Below are 16,878 nucleotides of genomic sequence, written 5' to 3' on the forward strand. Positions count from 1 at the left end.
AAAAAGTGTATGAAAACTAAATACTAATTAAATATATATAAAACCGCAGCATAACGACGGACCCAACGGTGTACGGAGACGACTGAAATACAAGTTCTGCAGAAAAGCACTAAAAAGAATGTTGCACAGGGTGTGTTTTGTTGAGCCAGGTAAGAACTCGAAAGAGCACGATTGGCCTCGCGTGCAAGAGCAACCCGAGTCACCACAATGACGAAAGTAAAACAATCAAAACCCATGGTCACATGATGAGAAATTAATCGTGAAGTTGGGTACAATGTTGATCATCGTGTGCAGTTGGATACAGTTAATTCCGGGCAGGGCTTAATCACAGGTGAGCTGCAACCCGCGTCTGATCTCGGGGTCTCAGCCGTGCCCCTCGGTACTCTGACCTCTGAGCCACCTCCCCAGTCTTGGCACTTCGTCTTTTTGCCGTTTGGCGGGTTGAAGGATTTTGGGGCCGTGTGTGCGAGGAGAGAGCATTCGTGTGGCCGTCGCAGACGACGGTGGCGAGCTGCTACCTTGTTGTGGTACTGTTGCATCTGGGTGATGACTCGGATGCGGGGATGGTAGTTTTTTATGGAGATGACCCTGCAACGACAAAAGTGGCATGGCCCAGTAAAGCCCGGCGACAATTCGATTCAGACGGATGCACCAGTGCACAGATGCGACTCATGCGAGCACAACTCCTAGACGTGGTTCACCAGCTGCGCCGGAAGAGGAGCTAGCGCAGGTTCCAGCGCTGCGATCGCTCGCCCACGCCACTGCCCTCAGGAGGGCCTCCACCAGGGGGACCTCCAGAGAGACCTTCTAGAGGGGATGTCGTCTAATCCTTAGTGGCCAGATGTCTTGGAAGAAGTCGGAGTACCCACACTTTACCCCACTGTATGCAATCTGACAATCGGATAACTGCCGGGCACACAGTTATACTGCTGGGTGGACAGACGGAGGTGGCGTGATTTTAAGAAACTTGCCCATTGTTTTAAATACTTCAATTCAATTGAACTGGTGACCTGACTTTCAAGTCCGTGGCAGCATCGCCGAACTCAGCCAACTCCGTGGGATGGGAACAAAGTGATGTTTGGCTGTTGGCTGTGGCCAATGCGGCTGTGGCCAATGCTGCTGGTGCACACCAAACCCACCCAGCAATCCGGCCACACAGCCAGCCCCTCAGCCAGCCACTCACGCACCCAGTCAGCCAGCCAGCCCCTTAGCCAGCCAGCCACTCGCCCACCCAGTCAACCAGCCAGCCCCTCCAGCCAGCCACTCACGCACCCAGTCAGCCAGCCAGCCCCTCAGCCAGCCAGCCACTCGCCCACCCAGTCAGCCAGCCAGCCCCTCAACCAGCTCTCCAAGCCATCCACCCAGCCACTCTGACCCCCAAGGTCTCACACAACCACCCACCCACCCACCCACTCCCTCAGTCCACTGTTTTGTGTTTAGTTGTTGTCCTTCCCCCCCCCCGCACCTCCGATTAGCACTGTTGGCTACGTACGGCGCGAAAGAAGTTCAACATGCACACGTAGTCGGCGACCTATGCATTAAAGCACGTCCGACACGTTCGTGCGGACGCGTGGCAGTGAGTCTGCCGTCGACTAAGGGCGCTGGCCCCGGTGCCGCTCGCTCGCTCCCTGGCTGGCTCCCTGGCTCCCTCGCTGGCTCCCTGGCTCGCCTCATGATGTTGGAGGCGTCCTCGGCGTCGGGGTCTCCGCAGTATTTGTTGGCGAGGATGAGGCACGCGTCTGCCGCCTCGATCTGCACGCGGCGCCCCGCACACGCCGGGACACAACGAAGACAATGACCACGACAGACGTTCACACGTGGCGAGATGTTAACTATCTCGCCTGGTATGCAGGAAGTCGTGGGTTCGATCCCGACCCTGACACCTGCTGTATATTTGGAGTTCGCGTGGATTTTTCTCTCTCCAGGTCCTCCGGTTTTTCCCTCCACGTTTTAGAATCAACGTGCGTTCAGATAATTTGTCTGTTGCTCTACATTTCCACGTAATAAGCCACTTCGTTGAGCTATCATTTGTGATAGCCGGGTGGCGTCTGAAAAAGAGCTACGTAGCTCAGTGGGCTTTGGTAAAATAAAAATTAATTTTTTTTTAGATCCACCGCGGTTAGCGTTGCCAACCCTCCCGCATTGGCGGGGAGTCTCTGTGGGAATTGGCGTCGATGTCCTGGTGGATATGGAAATAAATTCCGGGAGATTTTAATAAATGGGATGTTTTAAGAAAATGAATGCACATAATTCAGCCGCAAGTGCATTCGTTGTTAATACGATTTTTCATTCCCTTGACAGTGCAACCACTTAATACGTAATGTGTGCTGTCATTACGTCAAGTTGGAGAGAATCTCCCCAGAATCGATTCATTCAGAGTTTGCATCCCTCACCACGGCGCCTCTGTCCTCTCCAAGTTACATTTCCCCACGTTATAAATGTTACGGTGACAATTCTGTTCAATTCTGTGCATGATGGCAGCAGCAATATGTTGAGGAGCTCCATGCAAAAGTGGAGGTCTGCTAGCCATGAGAGAGGGCATCGGCTGGGAGTTAATGAATGGAGCATAATGAATAAATGAATGAGATGCGGTCAGATTCCAGCCAGCATGAGTTCACGACGGGTCGGCAACTTTCACGTTAATCTGACAAAAATTCCAAAGTTCGACTTCGCTATGAATTTCTGAATAATGCGGAAATCAAAAATCAGTTTTGGGATCCCAAAAACATGACGCCACAGGAATGGACGCCACTCATATTGTGCTATGAAGCCAGGGCCCATGCCCGAAACGTTGGCAACTTTCCAAACATGTACACATACACACATTGAGCCGGCTGGAGACGCTACGCTCGCGATCGCCGCCAGTGCGGAGTGAAACGGAGCGTGCTACCTTGACCCGCGCCAGGTCGTGGGGGTTGAGCACGGAGCCTTGGTAGAACTCCACCTGCGTGAAATGTCGCTTGAACAGCGCCTCCAGCTCCAGGTTCGGAGAGATGCTGCGGACGAGACGTCGAGTTCTCCGAATCTATCCAGATTCCCCCCCCCCCCCCCCGCGCTAATCCGTTCGTATCTCTCGTGTCGGAGAGCTGGTCCGTGGAAGCGGATATCGCAGAGCTGCGTCTGAGAGGCCTTCAAGTGGCCTCCGGTTCACACGGCGGAGGGCAGCAAGATATGTGTGGAGATCTTCATCCGAAATTTGGCAAACATGCACCCTGATGCTGGCACACGACGGTGCTACCCTTACGAATGACGTCACGGGGATCTTTAACGTCCACTGTGAGCGAAACAGATGGCGCGTAGTGTTGTTATGATTCTAACACCTGCCAGTGATAACCAGGGCGGCCAATGGATTCGAACTGTGAACGCACCACCACGCGTGTGGTGGTGAAGGACTATGAGAAAGATTTCGGGTCTTTTAGGGGCAGAAATATTCACCCCTCGCCCACTCGACTCGCTCACTCGATCGTTGCGATTCAGGGTCACGCTTCCATTCAAATATCGATTATTTCTTAACATTGTTATGAATTGTAGCCCAGGGGGAGCAGGAACCCATTACCTATAATGAAAGCGATTTGAAAAAGTCATGGATTCATGCACGTGTGTATTGTGAGCTTGAGAATCGATTCATTCATGTACGAATCGCTGCGTCGGCCCACCTGGATTTGTATTACAATAGTTAAACTTGCGTTACACCAGCAGTGGGAATAGGGGACAGGCCGTGAGGTCCGTAGTGCAGCGACACTACCCAACTGCGACCCACATGTACACGGACAGGGTTGTACAGCTTGCTTAATCACGTTTTGTGCACAGCAAAGGAATTAACCAAAGCATAGACTGGACATTTGAAATCGACCCCTCCCCACTGAGTAATGCCCCCCCCACTCCCTGCCTCCCCCACCCCACAGCCCATCAATAATAATAGGATTCGTGGATAAGAGGATGACGGATGGAAGTGGTTTCTTGTCACTTTATCCATCACGATGATGAGCGAGGCTACGATTCTTGCACGGTCGTTTTGAGTCAAATTCACAGCCTCGGTCTGGGAGAGGTCACGGGGGGGGAAAGGTGGGGGCCCGCGATGCCCGACTTAAACACTGAATTACATTTTAAAGAAAATAACAAATGCCAAAATAATTTTTTAATGAAATATGTTGATGAAATTAACAATTTTTTTAAGTAAAATAAAAATAGTTAATGGTAATTCCACAACCAAGTTCGCTGAGAAAGTGCGCCACGCAGGAAGCAGAGATCCCTTGATGAGTTGCGCCTCATAAATGTAAATTGTTATTTAAAGAAAGCACCTAATGGAACGCGTTTCCATGGCCACGTCCAAGATTTCACAGAAGTTATCAAAATTCGCGATTTATCCGTGGCGACCTGCGGTGACCTCCACGCCGCCACAACGGCGGCAGCAGCGCGAGCGACGAGGGGGCGGGCGGGCGGCGCTCACTTGTGCAGGAAGACGATCTCCACGTTCACGTCGTCGCGGTCCTTGTGCAGGAAGTCCTTGAGGAAGTTGGAGACGCTCTCCAGGGTTATGTGGCCACACACGACTATGTGTCTGAGGAACGCAAACAGCGCAGGGCTCGGTGTGAACGGTCGGCCGGCGTTCGTTTAACCCCTTTCCCAATTCCGATGAAGTACGTACGCTTACCTCATCGGCATTAAATCCGATTTTCCAGTCCGATGACGTACGTGAAAAACTAAACTCGACTAACTTCATCGGTACCGAGGCTCCCGCAAGGCCATGCGGGAGGGCGTGTGGCACAGTTTGGCGCCGGCCATCATAGAGTGCGGTCATGTCGCTCCGGTTCTCTACAGCGAGTCAAAAATAACGGGGCTATGCCTCTCTAAAGTAAAATTAGCGCCGAGCCGCTTGCGAGTTCTGAGATTCAGCGGCGAACAGGACACCCACCCCGCAGCTTGCGGACGTGTCATAATGGGAAAGGAGTTCATGGGCACCGTCACCACTTTCCACTGGCCACATCCGTGCCGGGCCGGGGCAGGGCCCTCGCGGTTCAGGGTGGGTTTTCACTGCCAATTTGCAGCACCGAGTCGCAACTGAGTCGTGCTACGCTGGCCCTCAGAAGGCCATCTCAGTCTGGCTCGGGGCCAAGCAAGGCCAGGAGCTATGAGAGCATTCTCGTTGCGTGTGCGACATCGGTGAGGATCACGGCGTCGCTGCGTCGTCTCACGTGTGGCCTCAACGGTTCTGCTCGGCTTCTGCAGTGGAAAACCAACGTGGCACTTTGCTGTGCCGTGCCAGGCTGGCTGGGCACGGCCATGGCACGGTTCGGTTGGTAGTGGGGTGAAAAAAGGTATTCTGTTGTAGTCATGTTTTTAGTCCAGACAATGGCAACATGTGGAATTTTTTTAAAGTGTAAATAGCGTGAAAATTCATTTCAGTTATTCTCTGCATCCATTTGACTCGAGCAGTCAAAAAATGTTGCCCAATCAAAGTGATTCAAGTGTTGGTGTGGGGCACGAAATTCCCCTTTTTAGATAATCTGGGGTCGGGTACTCTGATAACAATGTAAACGTTACATTTCATTGTGTTCTGAAAAAGTAATTTCCAGTGCATATCATCATCCATGATCTATCGACTGCTGGGAAAAGGTCGACCAAAGCTCTTGCAAACTCTCAGGTCGTATTCATCGAGCTGCACACAATCTGATCTCGTCGTGTCTTCTCCACGCTGGATGCCCTCCCTTTGACTGCTTCTGCGTCGGAAGACTCCGACAATGGCCATAATCTCTTCTGGCGACGTGTCCAGCCCAAACAATTCTATGATCTATAAGTATTATTTCCGTCTCTTAAGTGCCATTACAAGTATGCATCTCTCCATGCTTTTTTGCACACTTTTCATAGCTTGTTCCACTTTGTTGGTCAATGTCAAATGTTTCTGATCCCAGTGTCATTGCGCGTGTTCTACAACCGATGCACTCATCTCTTTTCGCTCCCACGCAAAGCACCGCTCTCGTGCCTGACCTACGTGTGGTACTTTACCTTTCTCCTGGCATTTCCCCGTCCATGTGAGGTTCTGCCTTCCTGGTCCTCTTTCTCTAATCGTGTTTGCCTCGGGCCATCATCTCCCACATCTAATTCGCAGTCCTTCACATCCTCGTCCACTGCCTGGATCCACCCCTCTCTCGGCCCTGCCTCTCAGTCTCTGCCCCAGTGCTTCCATGTTCATCGCCTCTCTTCCCATGCGGTGTTCCTCTCTTTCAACAACATCCTCGCCATCCGAGTCGACTATCTCTCGGCTCGTCTTCAATGGGTACTATTGTCTCCAATGTTTGAGCCGATCCAGTTTTGCAAACCCCGAGTTCTCATCTTATCATCATTCCTGTGGTGCGCAACTTCCACTGCTTCCTGGCTGCGAGTCTAACATTCAAACCCCAGCGTAGTGCTTTCAGCTAAACGTAACAACAGCCGGCGAGTAGAAAATGCTCTCATAAGCATGGGGGCCTGGCTCATCCTTCACTGGTCAGTCCAGAGTCCGTGGTGGGAATTCCACATCACTATCGGCTGGGGAGACATTTCCATGGAACAGCCACTCGTGAGAATGACGACGACTGAGTGGCAACCAGGGGAGTGAACGCGCCCAAGGGGACGCCCACCGGGGAGATCGAGTGAATAAATCCGCTCGCGTGCAGGCGCTGGGCGGATTGTGATTACATCGCAGGATCGTGAGAGATGGCAGTGGCATGGGGAGTCCTTCATCCAGCAGTGGAATGATAACGGCTGCGTGGTGATGATGGAGGAGCCAGTTCTGAATTCCTACAAAATGGCACGACTCAGCGGAGTGGAGCAGCAACCTCCGCATGACGACACGAGAGTGAACATTCTTTGCGGCAATACATAAACCAATCGAACATAATTATTCACGCATCGCGTTAGAAGGCAGCGCTAATGAGGAATGTGCTGCTTGTGAATCGTGCCCTGTGCATCTCACCCACCGCACTGCGTTCTTATCATTCTTATCGTTTGTCCCACGAAAATTACGTTCAGATATGAAAACAATTGACCTTGATCTTACTACAGCTTAGCAGGTCCACAATTGAGGCGACCTCACGGTCAAAAATGTCACGTATAATACACACAGATGTTATTTGAAAGGTAATTATCTACATTTGTTGATAATTACGGCTTCTTTGTGGAATAAGTGGGCGGTTTGTTTGGCGCGCATCAAACGGAATGCACCGCCACCATCCCAGCGTAGATGAAAGCGTCACTTCACCGCGGAAATTTGAGCGCATTTCTCCCCTACCAAGAAAGGTGGACACGTCATTTCCCCCGATGTGAATTACGGTTCCTGATTGCTTGACGTGGCATGCCCAAGGAAAACACCACCTGGCGATCGTACCAATGGCAATTCTGGCAAGAAGCGCCCGATGATGCTGGATGTAATTGACAGGGAAACGTCGTACTCAAATTGTAAATGTTGTGGATTTACTCTTAAACACACCGGTGGGCTGAAGTAGTAACTAATTGGCACATTTTGTTTAAGTGACAAACCTTACTAATTGGCTGTGTTGGGTGCTGGCGTTGCCAACGACACATTTATACTTAGGCAAACTAACCAATAAAACCTTAATTATGAATAATATTGGGCACGAAAGCCTACGTGTCAAACTGACTCACAACCCCACACCTTTCAAATTGTGTCCGCAATGTGCATCCGAATTTGCGGAACTGCCCAGCTGCATCATCGCTTTCACACCTCTCCATTTCTCTGCTTCTTTATTCTATTTCCCAATCGTACTGGGAACGGGCAGAGCTCTATGGCTACGAAGCAAATTACAATTTGTAGGGGGAAGAAAAAAACAAACCTCGACACGTTTGTCATCGCTGTGTTCTTGTTATTTCTACTTGTCCAATAAACATGGAACGTTGGGCCAAACTTCGTCCAACGGTTCTACCCGCGCGCCAACGTTGGCCCGACGTTGCATGTTTACTTGGTGTGCACTGCTGCCAGCGACATGATCGCCAAATAATTTGTTTAGATCTATGGAGATTCATAGAGCGGTTGGATATGACCAGGGCTTAGTTTGAGCCGGAGTCTGTCCAGATTAGCGGCCTGGACAATAGCATCCACTCCCGACACATAACATCCAGTATACCTCGCTGAGACTGGCGCTATTAATCACGCGCGTAACCCCAGTAACTAGTGACCTGGAACAGAAAATACATATCTCGATGGAGAAATTAAGCCCTGGATATAACACGAGTGAGTGTTTGTGTGTTGAAGGGCACTGCATGGCAGATGCACAGGTGATGTAACGTGTGCACGGAGTGTGTGGACATGGAGGGGTACCAAGGGTGGAGATCAGCAGTGGATTGGCGAGCTGTAACGAGCCGACTCGGACTACAAGGGGATGGAGTGGAACGCGGTAGACCCATATGACGCTTAGTGGGGGCTCTGGATCTGGCGCCTTGGCTTTCACCTTTCCCCCAAGAAGCCAGCTGATTTGGCATGTCATCGCCTGGTCACAAAGCAACTGATGCAAGGAAGGCTGGAATCTCTGCTGGCTGTTGATGGCAGTGGCTGCTCGTCCCGTGCCGACCTACCCTCCAGTCTTCCATTTTCTGCGTTATTTGCACTTAATTGTATAGATACAAATATTCGGGGCAGATAAAAATGTACTCATTTGTTTGCTGAGTAATTTGGCCGTTACAGAATGAGGATTGACTCAGTGAAACTCGGTTCCCCCAGCCGTCCGTTCTGTTGAATTCCTGTTGCTGTTCAAGGTCAGGCTTAAGACCTTTCCTCCTCTTCTCCCTCTGCCTGCCTCGTTCTGCAAAAGCACCATGCCCACTGTTTCTATGCGGCATATTGACATGCTATATTAATCCAAATTGTATTGTACCATTGCATAGTACTGCTGTAGTTTAACGGGTGATGACATTCTGTTCATATGCAACCTGTTGCAGACATTATGAGGTCCATCGGTGGACTGCACAGAATTTCTCCGTAAGATTACATTCAGGGCTTGATTGTAAGCCGGGTCTGACCGAGTCCGTGGCCTGGAAAATATTTCTACACACCGCACCCAGTATAGCTCTCACCAGTCTCAGGTTCTCGAAACCAGACCTTGGCCTCAAGGTCAGCTCGAGGACATTTTCTCAGCTCTCATCCTTGGCCTTGGCGTTCGCCCGAGGACTTGGCTTGGAGGCACCGGCCTTCACAATGGCCTTGACCTAAAGGATCCAGCCTTGACATTGGCCTCCACCTAGAGGATCTGGCCTTGACACTGGCCTCTACCTAAAGGATCCAGCCTTGACACTGGCCTTCACCGAGAAGATCCGATCTTGACACGGGCCTTCACCTAGAGGATCCGGCCATGACATTGGCCTCCCCCGAGAGGATCTGCACTTGACACGGGCCTTCACCTAGAAGATCTGGCCTAGATACTGGCCTCTACCTGAAATGCTTCCGGCATTGACCTCGACCTCAGGTGTCCCAGCCTTGGATCCAATGCTGCCTCTCGCTCTGGCGGTGGCTGCTCACCAAGTGACGACCCGCTACAGTTTTCCATTTGCTTTGTTGCTTGTACTTTATTTTATTTGTTTTGGCTTTCATTTCACTTCACAAATGGGACTATATCCCGTTAATCTTGAGTTCACATCTGGTAAAAGAAAAAAACTTTAAATTTGAAATTACTAGCAACCCAGCAAATATTCACTGATAAATTAAGCCCCAGTTACCTGCACTCACAAATAAATGTCGGTGGGTGCGCATCCACTTGAATGCAGTGCAACAGCCGTAGTGGCACCAGACACAACGTGCAAACATGCGCGCTGCCAACACAACCGATCGGCATGACAGGGATCGTGCAAAAGCATTTGCGAGAAAACACTCATTACGCCGAGCGAACGGACGCGCTCCCGATTGCGCTCGTTACGAAACCTCCATCAGTGCATGTCGTAACAGCTGCTCCAGTCGGGCTAGAAAAAAAATCGGACACACAGTCTTTGGAATGCTGACGATCACCAAAGAGGTTTAAATCGCTGCGTGTGCATTCAAACCATTTCCGAGCCTTCGCTTACATAATATCTCGTGAGGCTCATCGACATGATTCAACAGCCACGTTTCATATTCAAATTTTAATCAGGAGTGTGACAGTTGTTGCTTAGGTCGCCCTCCTCCTGCCAGGTCTCTGTGCACGGGACGGTTCATCCGGCCAGGTGGCTCGTGGCAGGAGAGCGAGTGGCTTTCAAGCGGAAGGGAAGGTTGTGAGTTAAAAAATCCTCGTTGGGAGTTGACATCCTTCCGGGGTTGATATAAAGTGGATTCCACTTGGTGGGGGAAGTCGACTGTGGTTGTCCTATGGATAGACTCGCCCCTGTCATGGGAATGTGGAAATTGCACCAACTGGCTCAGGGATCGTGAACCAGGGAATAACTCGATCCTCATTTTAAGCAGCAGGAAATCACTGACTGAAAACGCAGGTTTAATACTCTGCTTCATTCGAAAAAAAATTGAATAAAATGCGGAAATAAAATGTGTCATAAACCCTCCTCCACCCGATGCAGTCACACGAAGAAATGTGCCAATGGGATTGCACAGATGGTGTTGCTGAAGCAGTTATGAACTTGCCACGTTTGTTCACGCCACAAACCCTATTAATCGGCTGCGTCGGGTGGTGAAAAGTTTGCGACACACGCTATCTTACGTACGCAATCTAACCCGAAACTAATCATTTATGATTCATAACATTGGCCGCAGAAAGCTTATCCACAGCATTAAATGTAGTATTCATTTACTGGTAACATGTCCCATCGTGTTAAGACTCCCACTCCTAGTTTCGAAGGTGGGCTCTAAGTCAATGTTCTTCATAGCAAGGCCCGCGGGCCACTGACGGCCCCCGGTGGCCTTTAGTGTGGCCCCCCCACAATACACAAATGTGAAAAAACCCCTTCCAGGTGGTGTGGCGGCCCTCACGCTGCTAAAGTCTTATCGGCGAAAGTGCTCCTCCCTCTGAAAATTAGTGAAGAACACTGGACTAAGTGGTCGGCGGAAACCGCCTGGAAGGCGGGCGGCCTGAGCAACAACGGGCGACGAAGTCACACGCGTAAAGCGATGATGCGAGTCGCAATCATGGCTGCGGACACCTTGCATCCAAGCCACATCCCGTCAGCGTTCTTTGCAAACGTTCGAGGCCGCATCGCTCATTCGGTCGACTTACTTTCTGCCCCGCGTCGGATTATATTTCCCACCGTATTTCTTCCGGTTTAGGATGAGCGCAGCGATTTCTGGCACGTAGCGAGCAAACATTGCCTACATGCATCATGGAATAGAAAGAGAGCATGCGGAGAGGTGTCTGCCTCTGAGCGTGGATGTTTTGGGGGGGTGAGGGGGGGGGGGTGAAGCAGGGGGCAGGGGGTGAAGGGAACATGGGGGGCATAGGGAGGATGGGGAAACCTCTGTGTACAGCATGCCATACTTACTTCCTTCCACTAACAGCACTATAGGTGCCACCATATTTCTTGCGGTTTCCTATTAATTCTATTATTTCAGGGACGTAGCTGGCAAACATGGCCTACAAGAGGAAAACAGGAGAGAAGAACAGACAAACACAGAGACTAAAGACAGCAAGTTTCGAGTGCAGAGAAGGAACTGAAGAGCTTAACTGTTGTCGGATGTTTCACAGTCCACCGGTTGTATCCGTGACCCGTGTCGCACTCACACATGCTCGTCAAGCACATGGTCATTTTCTTTTATATTACTTTTACCAAATTCTTAAAGTTCAGATCACAAATTGTGGATGTGAGTAAGATTAATGATTTACCCTTACGCGAGGTTTTTTTTTTCCCCGTGGCGCAATGAGCAGCGATTGCTTTACGGGAGAATTAAATTAATGTCGCGCCAGTTGCGTTTGCAACTCTGCAACTTTCTTTTAACTCATCCTGAGCACTTTTGAAAATGAACGGAAACGTAGAAAATAGCCGCCACGGTCACACGTCGAGAGCGGGGTCGGACACACGGAGACAACGAAGCATTGTCGTGAGGCCATGTTTTTTTGTTGTTGCAACAAACATAAACCCGTGGAGGATTTCTTGCGATAAATCTGCCCGCGCGTACAAGTGCGCCTAATTAACATGACCGGCTTGCCAGTAAGAAGCGGGTGGGACGGGGGGGAATAACTGGGCTAATTTGAAGCAAAATGCGAGTTTGTTTGCGATGAACGCCTTCTCGTTTTACGTTCACGGCTGCCACTGGCATCGTGCGATGGTGATTCGAGTTGATTTTTTTCAGCTTGTCCCCCATTGTAAATATCTGTGATTGGATGAAATGTGCCACCTGTAGCTAATATAAAATCGAAAGTGTGTTCGCTCGTAGCACGAATGCATTATAACCACGTTTGGGAGTAGAATAGAGTTTAGTTTTTGGAAGGGAGAAAAGATATATATATACACATTTTTATTCATCCTATCTATTTTCCCAAACAGCTTTCATTCGAAATACACGGACGGCAGTTATTCGAATTTGAGAAAATTAATTGGAAACCTGCAGCTTGCGATGGGGAAATGGTCATAGCAATTACAATGCAATTGTCTGGGAAGCAACTCAAATCGTTATAACTTTGAGTTCATATGAAACAGTCGGGGGTATAGTCATCACTTTAAAGGGGACAATAATTTAAATGCCTAACACTGAAAATGTGCCTCGATGGTGATGAAATGCCAAACCATCTCATGGAGAAGTGTTACCAGCAAAATAATTTAGTTATCCATAAAGAGTGTGGAGTGAAGTCGTTCCAAAGCACGTGATGCTTTGCCGATTAAATGTAACTCCAGTAAAAAATAACAACAGTCACGTCAATTGTTTACGAAGACTCGGGAAGTCCTCATTGGAGTCTCGCAAGGCTGTCGCTGTAGAATTCTGCTACATGGGGATGTTGGGGGCCAGGTTCAGGAACGAGTGTTTCTGGCTTCATGCGGCAGGAACCCAGAGAACCCCGCAGACGACCCAGTGAATCGATTGCATTCTCGGGGAGGTGTGTATTGTTGGTAGCAATCGCCGTGAAGTGTAATGTGTGTGTATGACGAGGTCTCGAGCTGAACTGGAGGGGGGGGGTGTGTAATGCCGCGTGGATTAAAATCGATCCGTGCGCCCACGGTGCACCTTTGGATTGCGCACGTACGAACAAATGTTTTCATTATTATTATTATTGCGTTAATTCGTAGCATGTTCACCTGACAAACGCTAGAGGCACTGCCATTCACCGCATCGTCAATGAAACGAATAGATTCCTGAATCGATTCACGACCACAATCCTAGATGGGCCATCAAATTGTACCGCGGAGGTTTTTGCCACGGTTGTGACGTACGACTCGCCGACGTGCGTTCGGGTCGCTCCGCGATTTGCCCGGCACGATGTCCGACGTTTCATTCCAGGAACCAAATGTTTTTTTTTTTCTAATCAACCCCTGGTCTGTGTAGCTCTTTTTCAGAAGCGACCTGGCCACAAATGATAGCTCAACGAAGTGGCTTTTTTTTGCTGTCTGTTTGTTCCAATCGAGCTCCTGATGACGACGCTCCCCAGCACGTGGGGCGAAACGTCGGACGTCGTGCCGGATTGCGCGTGGCGGCGGCGGCGGCAACAACCCTGGTGGAACGTCGGGAAAGCTGTGCTCGCCGAATCGCGACTCAATTGTCGCGAGCCGATTGGGTGGGGACGGCCGATTCAACGGCGAGGGTGAGGAGGGCAACCGCCTCGCAGTTTCTATCGCAACGGGAAACCCTCCAGTGGCCGTTATGTTTCTTGGCAGAGAGGAAAGACGAGAAGGGATGCACAGATCGAGGGGGAAGTCTGGATTAATACAGAAACCGCAAATCCAATTAAATTATAGCACATTCAGAGTATATAACAACTTGTTAATTATAATGATAATAATACTGGCTTAATAACGTACGGCCCTTTGTCAAGCCACTGCTGTATGCGAGCTGGGTCAGTGATTAATTATTATTTTATTATTTGACCACGTTGGTCAGTGTGGGTACACCAGGAGCAGTTCAGAAAAAACTTGACACCGATTTTGAACCACGGCCGGGAATCGAACTCGGGTGAACCAGGTTCGTAGCAGCATAGAATCAGTGGCGAGTGGTATCCCAACGGGTTCTGAGCTCCCCCACCCCATCATCAAAAACACGCACTGACCAGCGTGGTGAAGTATGGTCAAACAACCCCCACGACTGGTATGTCGGGGAGAGGCATTCATCCAGCAGTGGAATGATAAACAGCCAAAACGTTTAATGCGATACAACAATGTTAGTCACAACAACAACAACAACATCAAGACAAACCTGTGTTGGATCCTTTTAATACAACACTGAACAGTAGCATTACCACTCCCTCATGGGTAATTATGACGGCTCGTTTAAGATGTAAAATCGTTCCCATGACCCTAAATTATTTAATGGCTAAAGGGCTTCCACGAGATGGATCTCTACACAGCCCTTCTAGCATGTCATTTGGTCTACTCTTCCGCGCTGGTCAGGAATCTTGGAAGAGGTGGGGGAGGACCCACACTGCACCCCACCACACACTACCTGCCGATCGACTCATATGTGGTCTATCGTATTTTGTAAAACACTTTCTGGTTTAAATAAAAATAAAAACCTGATCATTTTAACCTAATCGTCTGTTATTTTAACCTCTAATCATTTAGTCTTCAAATATTTTCAATGCAATAATAAGTAAATACCAATATTTGCATTCACATTGTGCCCAAAATGTAACGAAATACGTCTCTGTGCACAGCTTGCCCCTGTGTGCGTCACAAGGTGACTGCATCAGCCGACAAGTGGGCATCGGCCTGCCACGAGGTCGGATGGGGGGGGGGGGTGTAGCGATGATCACTATCAAAACAAATCGTGGGTACTTATTTGGTATTCAGGCTTTTCCCATGTGACAGCGCAAGGCTGTCGCATGGGAAGGCTGCGATTCACAGACCAGAGTCTGCAATAGGGGGGCGATGTGAACATGCGCATTCTCAATTGAGTCAACAGTATACACATTTTGATTTAAAGCTTTCGTGACTGCAGGGATTCATATTCTTGGTTCTTTCGGTAAAGTCACGTAGAAGGGAAATAATAAAGTAATATAAATATAATTGTTTTATATTAATATTATTTTATTATTTCCCTTCTAAGTCACGTAGAAGGGAAATAATAAAATAAATATAATTGTTTAATACTTATATTACTTTATTATTTCCCTTCTACGTGACTTTACCGAAAGAACCAAGAATAAGTATACACATTGTTACTTAGGCCATCCAATTTCGTCGGGCTCAGGGTATAAAATTACCTTCGTATTAAGCGGTCCTCTGATGATGCTAACAACAATGAAGCTCATAATATAATAATATAATAGAAACATTCGTTTTCAAGTGCGCAGAGACGTGCGACCTCTCACCAGTCCCCCGAGGATGAAGAAAACCATGAAAAGCCGTCCCAGGGTGGTCTTGGCGTAGACGTCCCCGTAGCCCACGGTGGACATGGTGACCATGAGCAGGTAGACGCACTCCCAGTACGTCAGCTCCTGCGAGTTCTGGAAATTGTTCCACGGGTCGCCCGAGTTCTCCACCTGCCCGCAGTGGCGCCCACTCGTCGTCATCATCGTCACCATCGTCATCATCACTATCGTCACCATCGTCATCAGTCATTGTCATCATCGTAGTCATCATTGTCATCATCGTCATTATCATCGTCGGCATTCTTATCGTCAGCATTCTTATCATCGTAGTCATCATTGTCATCGTCAGCATCGCTATTATTATCGTCATCATCGTCATCATCGACATCATCATCATCAGCAGCCAGAGCGATTCATTTCGGTCGAGTCCATCCGTATCGGCGAGCCGGAAAAAGCTTCCGCTCCCCGGCATTGGAGTTAGCAAGTTATCCCCGTGGAGGTCCGGTCCCAGGGATTGTTCTGCACTGACCACAGCGTATACCCCAAAGTCGATAACACCTGTTATGCATGGCAGTCACCTATCCAGGGACGATCCAGGCTCAAGCCCGCTTGGCTTCTGAGGTCGAGCGAAAGTGGCTCTGACAAACTCACCCGCAACGTGCCTTACCTCGTCAGCTCGTTGCAGCAAAGCGGATTTGAGCCTGGACAGTGCTCGTATCGGCCTCCCGACCATACGTACCGAGCGCCGGTGGCCAGGAGACGGCAGTACGGCAAACACTGATGTTGTATTCTACTTCTGTGCTCCCCACACTCGCCAACCGGTGCTGACCGGCGCGGTCGAACGACGGCCAAATAACCCCCAGCATTCACGAGGCACGGGGAGGCCCTAATCCAGCCTGGGACTCGAATGAGCGCCATGCGTGCGCGCGTGTGAACGCTCGCTGGCGGTGTTTCGGTTTTTCTCGGACGACGTGATTCGAACGGACGCGAGAACGAAGCCACAAACGCATACCAGGTGGATGAAGCCAGCCGCCGTCAGCCATGTGCTGATGAAAATGGACAGCAGGTTCACCAACTTTATAGAGTTGCTGGAAAATACAGAGGCACGGCACATCTGTTAAATAACTTAAGGTCGTGGATAAATAATCGCGTCGCGTCCGCGCTCGTCAACATGGGGGGGGGGGGGGGAACAAACGTCTGGGATCGTTGAGACTCAATAGGTGTGCACCGATGCACCGATGCGTCGATTTGAAATGGAAGTTTTTAGCGCGTGAGACGCGCGCCGTCAAATCGCGAGAGAATCGACGCTCCGATTGTTTACGCGGCGTACGCTGCGCGCGTGCAGCCTCGAGAGGGGGGCACCACTATTGCTCACCGCAACGCGTAAAAGGCGACGTTTGGCAGTGAATGCAGTCATGGTGTTGAGTCGCAAAGCGTCCGTCAGAATGGGATA

General features: G+C 49.8%; 1 protein-coding gene and 1 long non-coding RNA gene across 2 annotated transcripts in view; one reads left to right on the plus strand and one right to left on the minus strand.

Moving 5' to 3' along the window:
* Positions 1–16,878, minus strand: part of LOC144720535 (calcium-activated potassium channel subunit alpha-1-like) — a 98,234-nt gene that overhangs the window by 52,854 nt on the left and 28,502 nt on the right. Inside the window, exons 7-13 of the mRNA XM_078597321.1 lie at positions 16,438–16,513; positions 15,426–15,596; positions 11,452–11,543; positions 4,451–4,561; positions 2,891–2,996; positions 1,670–1,752; positions 519–588 (exon numbers count right to left, since the gene is read on the minus strand). Coding sequence (XP_078453447.1) covers positions 519–588; positions 1,670–1,752; positions 2,891–2,996; positions 4,451–4,561; positions 11,452–11,543; positions 15,426–15,596; positions 16,438–16,513 — 709 coding nt within the window. The remainder of the gene's footprint in view (positions 1–518; positions 589–1,669; positions 1,753–2,890; positions 2,997–4,450; positions 4,562–11,451; positions 11,544–15,425; positions 15,597–16,437; positions 16,514–16,878) is intronic.
* The window catches only part of LOC144720536 (uncharacterized), a 49,890-nt gene that overhangs the window by 13,653 nt on the left and 19,359 nt on the right, over positions 1–16,878 (plus strand). The gene's annotated exons all lie outside the window — the stretch shown is intronic.

The sequence above is a fragment of the Lampetra planeri genome, chromosome 9, assembly GCF_965212315.1.
Source record: "Lampetra planeri chromosome 9, kcLamPlan1.2.h2, whole genome shotgun sequence".
Taxonomy (NCBI): Eukaryota; Metazoa; Chordata; class Hyperoartia; order Petromyzontiformes; family Petromyzontidae; genus Lampetra; species Lampetra planeri.